Source organism: Carlito syrichta, unplaced genomic scaffold, assembly GCF_000164805.1.
Source record: "Carlito syrichta isolate Samal-C Ts95f unplaced genomic scaffold, Tarsius_syrichta-2.0.1 Scaffold315119, whole genome shotgun sequence".
Lineage (NCBI taxonomy): Eukaryota > Metazoa > Chordata > Mammalia > Primates > Tarsiidae > Carlito > Carlito syrichta.
In genome coordinates this window covers 883,898-893,207 of record NW_007259215.1, presented here as the reverse complement: position 1 = coordinate 893,207, position 9,310 = coordinate 883,898, and the positions used below count along the sequence as shown (strand labels likewise).

At 44.4% G+C, this 9,310-nt stretch overlaps 1 protein-coding gene across 1 annotated transcript; it reads left to right on the top strand.

The window, feature by feature from the left end:
- Positions 1-370: 370 nt before the first annotated feature.
- Positions 371-8,253, top strand: NPY (neuropeptide Y). Its single transcript, XM_008072329.2, has 4 exons — positions 371-486; positions 1,459-1,646; positions 6,145-6,225; positions 8,051-8,253. Exons 2-4 carry the CDS (start codon positions 1,459-1,461, stop codon positions 8,073-8,075), a joined length of 294 nt encoding a protein of 97 aa, XP_008070520.1. The 5' UTR covers positions 371-486; the 3' UTR covers positions 8,076-8,253.
- Positions 8,254-9,310: the final 1,057 nt, after the last annotated feature.

Here is a 9,310-nt window from a genome sequence, read left to right as displayed (position 1 = left end):
TCCCGGAGCTGCCCCATCACATCGTGGATTCAGATAGCCCCCTGCTCCGGCGCCTAACAGGTTGGTAGTCCCGGTGGCAGGCGACCAAGATGGTCTGGGCTGCGCAGGTCTCTGGCAGGACTAGACGGGGCGTGAAGAAAAGTGGGGTCCGGGCACCGCCAGGGCAGGCGCCTGGGCTTTGACGCCCCCGCAGGGCCTTGGGGGGCGAGAGTTGGGTGTGGGTGGCTCCCTAAGCCAACTCGTGCGGATGCGGCTCCAGCCTACTCCCCCCGCCACTTGTGGAGGAGGGAGCGGGAAGTGGCGGGTGGGAGTCACCCGAGCGTGATTGCCCGAGGCCCCTCCTGCCGCGGAGAGGGAACGCCATAAAAGCCCAGTTGCGACCCGCTCTCTGCACCCCGTCCGCCGGCTCTCACCCCTCGGAGAGGCGCGCCCGACCGCAGAGTATCAGCCGCCCGGCCACGCCTGCCTGCCCGCCAGCCAGCCACCGTGAGTGCCACGACCCGTCTGCCCAGGGGCGGGAGCGAAGGAGGGCGCCCGTGAACTTGCCCGGGGCGCGGCCTTTCCCTCTGCGGGGGAGACTCTGCGCGAGTCGCGCCCGGCTCCCCAGTCTCGGCGCGCCGGACTCTGCGGGTGCCGCGCCCCGACGCGCGCCGGCCGCTCCTGGCGCCTAGTTCCACTCGCCCCTTCTGGTCCCCTGTGATCGTCCGCCCGTCCCCTTCTCCAGGGCCCTCCGGCCGGCGGCCCCTCTTGGTAATCTCTTGGCGGATATGAAGGGAGAACACGGGACCCCTAGCCCAGGGCAGCTGGCAATCTCTTCGGGGTGGCCGCCAGGAGGCCCCGGGAGCCGAGTGCGATGGGGGAGGGTTCCCGGGCAGCGCCTCTGAGTGAGGAATCTGTGGTGCTCCGGGACCCCGCGCCAGCCTCCTCCCCGCCTCCTTGGGCTCCTCCAAACGGAGAGGGATGACCCCGGGGCACCATTCCCTTTCCCTCTCCGCATCGCGGTTGTCACTTCGAGGTAACCTCTGTCATCACGGTTGAGCCCCTGAAGCCAGGCAGATCAGAGGTAACAGAGAAGAAAGTTTTCTTCTCTGATGAGGGTTAGGGGAAGACGGGAGGAAACCCAGCGGGAGGAACTTCTAATTCTGTTTTTAAAATGTCTAAGCTGGCAGGGCTCCCACTCTGTGCCTCGAGTCGCGCGAATCTTGGTTCCCGCGACTTGGAATGAAGTTGCGAGAAGTTTTCGGGTGGAGCAGAGGGGCCGGGCCAGGGCGGATGGCGCCCCGAGCCCGCAAGGTGGTGCTAGCCAAACTCCGGTTCTTTCTGTGGGATCAGGACGGGGACCGACGGGGGGTCGCGGATTGCACGGGAGGGGCGCGGGAGGCCTGGGGGTGGGGAAGGTGCGGGGCGTGTGTCTTCTGAATTCTGGAGCCCTGTCCATTGCCCGCTCTGTGCCCGCAGATGCTAGGTAGCAAGCGACTGGGGCTGTCCGGACTGACCCTCGCCCTCTCCCTGCTCGTGTGCCTGGGTGCGCTGGCCGAGGCGTACCCCTCCAAGCCGGACAACCCGGGCGAGGACGCGCCAGCCGAGGACATGGCCAGATACTACTCGGCGCTGCGACACTACATCAACCTCATTACCAGGCAGAGGTGGGTGGGTTCCCCGGGACCGACTCCCAGAGCGCTGTGCCTACACACTTGTTGGAGATCCTGGGGGTCTCAAGGGGCAGGGTCGGTTCTTTCTTTTCACTCTATTCCGGGGCAGGATAGCATCGGGCACATACTCAGCTCTTGGTAAATGTGCAGGACAGCCTACACAAACTGGGCGCTTTCCCTCTACAGCTAGTCACAACGTTGTTGTCTCCAGATTGAGGACCCCAGGCTGGGAGGCTGGCCATCCCCTCCCAGGCACTTGGGTTTGTTTGGGGTGTGAGTGTGTGTGTGTGTGTGTGTGTGTGTGTGTGTGTGTGTGTGTGTTTACTGTTATTGTTCTCAGAGTAGTTGGAGGCCTATCTAGGAACCTCGATGGGAAAGTGTCCGGTGAAAGGGGCAGGAGTGCTTCAGGGAAATGCTGTGGGGAGAAGGTTAAGCAGGGTGTCTAGGAAAAACAGAACCACCACCAACAGGAACAGTTGGGTTGCCACAGACAGTGCCAGCCTTTCCAACCTGCAGTGGGCCAACTGAATGACCGTATTTAGGAAAAGACAAATAGAACTATTTTGTGTTCTTCTGTGCAGTGTTTTTTTTGCACCCAGTACCATACTTGAAAATCCCAGTCCCAACAATTAGAGATTTAACATGAAAACAGTTTATCTAAAATGCAGAGACTTCTGTCCATGTTATAACTGGTGAATTCTGAAAAGATAGTGCTCACTTTGTCCTTTATTAAGAAGAATCTTACATGGGTTCAGCAACTCTAGGATGGATCCAAGGAATCTGAGAAATTGTAAACTTTATTCTGAACCTTCAGAAGGTAGAAATGAAATGCTCTCTCAACGTTTGAATATTGAGCAAAAAATCAAATTCAAACTATTTTGCAAATAATATAGGATTTAAAATTTGTTTTCAAAATTGCTTGATCTTAACTCTAAATCATTTAGTATCTTGTTTTAATTACTGAGATCAAATGGCCTTAGTGAGCTATAAAGGATGAGTCCCTTTAGAAACACTAATTTCTTTTTTTTAAGCAAGATTTATTGAGAGGACAGAAAAGCTCCCACAGTGGGAGGGAACCTGAGGGGGTTGCCCAGAAGCATTAATTTTTTAAAACATATTTAAATTATATGTTGTAAAGTATTGGGTTTTGTTTTTTAAGGCATATTTTTACTGTCTACAAGTCAGGGAATAGTTGAAAAGATTCTAAAAGGAGGGGAATTTTTACTTCTCAAATAAAGTTGCCCTTTCTTCTGTCTCATCAAAAAGGTTTATAACATCCTAAAAAGCTCTTGAAAAAAGTCTCAGTTTATATAAAATCAGAGCGACATGAAAATGCCAGAATTAGATAGTATTGGTTTGTGATCCCTTGAAATGTGAATGAGCAAACGTAATGATACTTTATATCCCAATAGACTTTTCAGACAATTAATTGCTTCTGTTCTATTATACAGACCAAAGAAAGCTTGTTCAGACAAAAAGATGTCAATTACTTTTTCCTACTTTTGCTAGTATTTAGTTAATCATAGCAAAATATACAGTAGAACTCATTTTTACAAAGATGATTGCTCTAACACTTTATCATTGTTCAATGCTTTAGTATTTCAAAATGTTTTCCTAGACCTTCTGTCATTCAGTTTTTACCTCAAAGGTTTGCAGTGAGTAGAATTACCTCTATTATACAGATTATGAAACTAAGGACATTTCATGGAAGCTTTTTTCAGGGACTGTTGAATTGAATCCCTCTGACTGATTTTCCTTGGGTGTCATCACCGCCCTTACCCTCCAGTACCTTTGATAAGAAAACACAAATAAAGGAAAGGGTTTTGAGCTTTATGGCAAAAGATTCAGCTTAGATGGAAACAAACTGGTCTCCGAGGCAGAGTTTTCCGTCTTCTCTTCACATAAATGCCTTCTTAGACACCGTCATCATCTCATCACTCACACCCACCTTTTCCATTCTTCACTCACTGCCTGCCGCAGATACTCATTCATATGTGCGTGTGTTTCTGACAATTACAAGATCATTTGTGAATGTGTCTTAACTTAGTATAAGTGATAATCTGATATCCTTCTCTTTCTTCCCTTTTTCTGCTCAGTTTGTGTGTGTGTGTGTGTGTGTTTTAATTTTTAAGATGTGGGGTACAATTCAGGGTTCGGTATACAAATGTTCATCATGCGTCTACCCTTGTTAATGAGGTGTGCCCCCCTTCCCTAGCAGTTTCCCACTACTGCCAATGCTTTTCTTATAGTATTATGATAATTGATCAAGGTCTGCTTATGAGAGAGAACATGTGGTACTCAGTTCTTTGTTTCTGTGATAGATCACTCAGGATTATAGACTCTAAGTCCATCCAAGTTGCTACAGAGTTCATAGTTTTGCCCTTCTTTATGGCTGTGTAATATTTGTGTTTTTAAAGTACATTCCTCTTGCTGTATATACTCTTGGTTTGCTGCTCTTGAAAGCTGCATTGTTTATTCTAGAGTGTAGGTCTATTACAGAATGGTTAGATAACCCCTTAGGTCAGTAGTTCTCAGCTGGGGGTAATTTTATACTCCACAGGATGTTTGGCAATGTCCGAAGACACATTTTGGTCTTCCCAACTGGAGGCAGGCACAACTAGCATCTAGTGTAACGAGGATAGGGAGGTTGCTAAACATTCGACCATGCCCAGGACAGCCCCCACAACAAAGAATATCCGGTCCAAATGTCAGCGGTGCCAAGGTTGAGAAACTCAGCGCTAGATGAGTGTTTTCTCCATCTCAGCTGAACATTAGAATTATTACCTGGGGAGCTTTTAAAATACAGGCTTGCTGGGCTCCACCCCCCTGACTAATTAAATCAGACCCTAGGGGTGGCAACTGGGCTTGACAGTGTTTTTTAAAGTTTCCCAGGTGATTCTAGTGTGCAGCCAGGTTTGAGAATCTTTTCCCTAGAGCTCAGTCTTTGAAAGTTAAAGCATTGCAGAGAAGGATAATCCAAAATGAGTTTAAGAAGGAAGAAGCCTGGACAGTGCTGTCCTGAGTGCTAGTTTATGTCTGTGCAAATCCTGCTGTTCCTGATTTTGGCTCTTTACTAGGAAACTGGAGGAAATACTTGGCATTCTTTGACTCACTTGAGCATGGTGAAGACAGATGAGTTTAAAGTTACCCAAGAGTTTTAAGATTAGTGAAGTCAACTGATGGACAGAATAAATAAGTATAAGCCACAGTCTATACTCTATTATCAAAACTCAAGAAAGTCTTTGAGGAAATCTTACAAATTGTTGGCAGTGGTGTGGGGCAGAGGGATGGTTGTTTTCGTTTTTCTTCTCTTGAGTCTTAGCAAAAGAACAGTCATAGGAAATCTTTCCAAAAATTTAGATTGAATTATGCATGATAGGTAGAGTACACCCTCTGTCAACTTTTCTCTGCTGTTGTGCCTATTAGTTAATCAATCCACACCAGGCTAATTTTTTATTTGTAGACAAAGTGGCTGTTGGTGTCCAATGCCTTTTCAGAGAAAGGGGAAAATGGCCTTTTCCAAAAATGCAATTTGGTGTAAACTTGTCCACCCCTTTTGCAGTGCCCTGAAGCAGGTAGCATATATTATCCTGCAGGTAAACATAACCTTCCATTCATATATTCTCATATCCATATCCTACTATAGGAGAAAAAAAACCCAAGAATATTTCCATGGACCAGTAGGGTTCCTTTATGCTTACAGGGAGGTTAAAATCACAGCATCAGGAAGGTTTTGGCTTTTGGTAATTCAAATAAATATGGAAAATATAAGACCTGGGATCTCCTGGTAGCTGCAGGAATGGATACATTTCAACATCAGAATTTGCATTTATATCTTTGTCACCTTCAAAGTATTGTGACTCATGTTCCACATTGGCTTTTCACAAAGACTCTGATTTAAGCAGAGGTCATGACTTTACTTTTACAAATGAGAAAACCAAGATTCAAAGACACAGGTGGGTCTTAAACAGCAGTTTGTTTTACACCCCCCTCCCCCCCCCCCCCCCCGCCTTGGGCTATTTCAGAAATATCATCTGGTCTCCTTGTTAAGATTTAAAATACTGTGTATCATCAGAACTATAGACAATTAACTAGTTAGGGAAACCTTTAAAAGCATACTTTGATGTTTTAAAATTTCCTGTCACCTAGTTATAAAAGTATATCTATATATGTATTATTTGTGGTAGTATAAAAAGGCAAGCATTGACTAGGAGTTTTGCTTGGGCTTAATTAGTCTGCTAAATCATTTATTAAATATTTCAGCAAAATTTAAAAATATTTATAATTTGAAATCACATTTAAAATAATGTTTCTGATAATCCATGTTCATATATCTAAGCTGCTTGTTAGCAGTTAGATGAACAACTAAAAATAACTTAGGGTTCATATTCCACATAGGAGAGTATCTTCTTTTTCTCCTAAAGGTTTTTATGCCAATTCCAAGTCTGAGTTAAAAGATTGTTCTTTCTTTCTTTCCTTCTTTTTTTTCCAGATACGGAAAGCGATCTAGCCCTGAGACACTGATTTCAGACCTCTTGATGAGAGAAAGCACAGAAAATGTCCCCAGAACTAGGTATGGCAAGGTTTGTAATGGGGACATTGTTGCAAGGTGCCCCGAGGAGGGAAGTCAGAGACAGCTGCCTGGTAGAAGGCAGTAGGACTGGGTTTCTATGGAGAACCAGGCAGAGAAGACCTTTTCACTTACTCATTGGAAAACCCTTAAACTTTTGAGGGGTAACATTTTCTAGCCCAGATTATTGGGCATTTCCTTGAAAATTTTTAATATAAGTGACCTTAAACTCTATATGGAATTTCTAACATTGTTCGAATTGGGAGAGCAGAGAATAATTTCCTACCTCTAAAATGACCACTGTCAATCTTTGACAGGGATAATGTTAAGTTTTAGTAAACTATGTGGAGTATCAGGATGTATTAGAAAATGTTCTGCGTGGTTTCTACTCCAACTTTCTTGGTTTTACATGAAACTGTAGGTGAATTGGGTGCTCCGGATTACTTTTAGACGTATTCTAGTACAAAATGTGTCACTTAGTAATTCACTCCATTCAGTGAATGAATGTTGAATGACAGTATCCTTAGGAGCTTAGCAGTAGCTTCAGGACTTTTTTGGAGTGTGGGTCTGTCTTGGGAAGAGATGCCCACTAATACCTAAGTGTTAGACACTGGGCTAGGATTCTCTGGTGCCTCCTAGACAAGGAGTACTGCTGAAGAGAAGCCTGGTCCTCTTCCGTTTTCATAAACCCTGGCTCTTCCATCCTTGCTTCCTTCATCTACCCACAGTAAGATCGAAACACACATGGTCCACCCACCCTTGTCTGTGACAGCTTGGCTGCCTTAAACCCAAAGCTCTACATCGTCAAGAACGAAGTTCCCCAGAAGAGGTCACTAGAACACTTGCTCAGGAAGTGTGACTGGTGACTCACTCCATGGAAGTTCTTCCCAGAGACCCGCTGGGCCACCCACCTTCCCTCTCACCCTTCCTCCGTTCTCTTGTGAAGTGGCCAGTCCAGTGAGAGGTGCAAGTATACAGTTGTCAGATATGTTTTCTCTGAGGGAAACAACGATTTGAACTGGAATAAAACTCCAGTGCCTTTGTCTCTGAAGGAGCCAGCCCAACTAAAACAACAAATGTGAGGGAAGCAGGTGGAACATTCTTAAACGTTGTCTTTAATGCTAAGCAATAAATGCCTTTTCATGTTTCATTGACATGTATATATGATGTTTGCCACAGTAGAAAGTTTAGGGTAGGCTGAATCTACTTAGTGTTAGAAAAATAACAATCCAGACCATACTTAGAACCTTACTGCTGGTCTTTGTTTTGTGACCCAAAGTCACACAGCTAGTGCATGAAGTAAAGTTAATTGTACCCTGACAGACTTCATCATGTGCAGTTAGAAGGAGACAAAACTTGACAGCCTTGAAGTTGCCTTTGAGTGCTAGTTTACTAAAAAAGACTCGTTATAGTCTAATAAATAGCATCTTACTACATAAAAGGGCTGGCAGGAAAACAAAAGAAGCATATTTAGAGTTGAGTAACAATAACTTTCTTGTTAAAGTTTCATGTGATTTCTGTAATTTTGATCTTCAAAAGATTGCAGAGTTCTTAGGCTCCTTTGATACATACAGAGCCTTTAAAATGCTCCCCGGGGATTTGCCTGAGACTCCCGGCAGCATTACGGAAACCCACTCAGCAGGGTCTGTGCATTGTGCTCCTGCCTCACGTTCAGATGTTCTGCTTGGCCTTCTATTTAGAATGCCAGCAGGAGGATTTTCAACACTTTCTGATTATCTTTCAGCTCAGACCTGAATGTCTCCCTCTTGCAAGTGTCCCAGGTAGCTGGGCGTCTTCTCTTACATGCTTTGCTTCTTATATTTTACAGGCTTGAAGACCCTTCCATGTGGTGATGGGAGATGCAAGTTTCTCACCTGTCTTTTCCTATTTTCAGCCCATATTTCATCCTGTAAAACTAGAGTCCACCCGCCCTACCAATGCATGCAGCCATTGTGCTGAATTCTGCTGTGTTTTCCTTTGTCATCATTGTATATATGTGTGTTTAAATAAAGTACCATGCATTCAAACGTGTATCCTCCTCAATGAAAAATCTGTTTTTATAATAATGAGAATTGCTTTCAGTCATTCAAATTACAGTCTCCATCAAGTAGCAGATTTAGGGTTTGTTCCACCAATATTAAAGAGCAGTGGCTATGAAAGATATAAATATATCATTATTTATGGTGATCAAGACTCGGGTGTGTGTGTGTGTGTGTGTGTGTGTGTGTGTGTGTGTGTGTAATAAATAAAAGCATTTGGAGATATTGATCAAGGGAATACTAATTTGGGAATATTTTCTCGACTTTCCTCCCCATTCACATGAAATCCTTGCTAACCTTGTTAACCATGCTGTTAGCAGAAGAGCTTGCTGTCTAATAGAACTTTCTGTGAAATGTCCTTTATTTCTCTCTTTAATATGGCAACCCTAACCACACGTGGCTTTTGAGCCCTTGAATGTGACTAGTGCAGATAAGGAACTGAGTTTTACATTTTATTTAATTTTAATGAATTTAATTTCAATAGCCACATGTCTTTGGCAGCTACCATATCAGACAGCAAAGGTCTATGCGTCTATTTAGGCCACTACTCTTAGAATTTAAACTGGAAATACACCAAGCAGGATGACTACCTTTTCACACAACAGGAGGCATGTTACTTAATTTAGCTAAAGGTATTAAACTTCCCTCTTCTTTAAGTACCCATTTGCATGGTCTTAGCTTAAAATTAATGTTATTAGAGTCTTGCATGCAATTTCTAAATCAAAGAAAATGAGTTTTATCCCATACCAGTACTTTATTTTAATTTTATTTCAATAGGGGGCACAAATAGTTTTTGGTTACATGGTAGCATTGTACAGTGACAGAGAAGTCTGGCTTTTAGGTGTGACCACCACTCCCACCTGTACACATTGTACCCAGTAGGTGATTTGTCTGTGTGTGTCTCTTCACCCCTTCCCACCCTCCCCCTTCTGAGTCTCTAGTGTTCATTATCCCATTCTCTATGCCTTTACAGGTCCTTAGTTTCGCTTCCACTTATAAGTGAGAACATGCAGTGTTTGATTTTCTGTTCCTGAGTTAGTTCACTTAGA

Bases quoted from the DNA above. Each gene is read 5' to 3' on its own strand.
- NPY (XM_008072329.2), top strand. From the start codon at position 1,459: ATGCTAGGTAGCAAGCGACTGGGGCTGTCCGGACTGACCCTCGCCCTC. The intron at 1,647-6,144 runs GTGGGTGGGTTC...TTTTTTTTCCAG, and splicing joins AACCTCATTACCAGGCAGAG to ATACGGAAAGCGATCTAGCC. The intron at 6,226-8,050 runs GTATGGCAAGGT...TATATTTTACAG, and splicing joins GAAAATGTCCCCAGAACTAG to GCTTGAAGACCCTTCCATGT.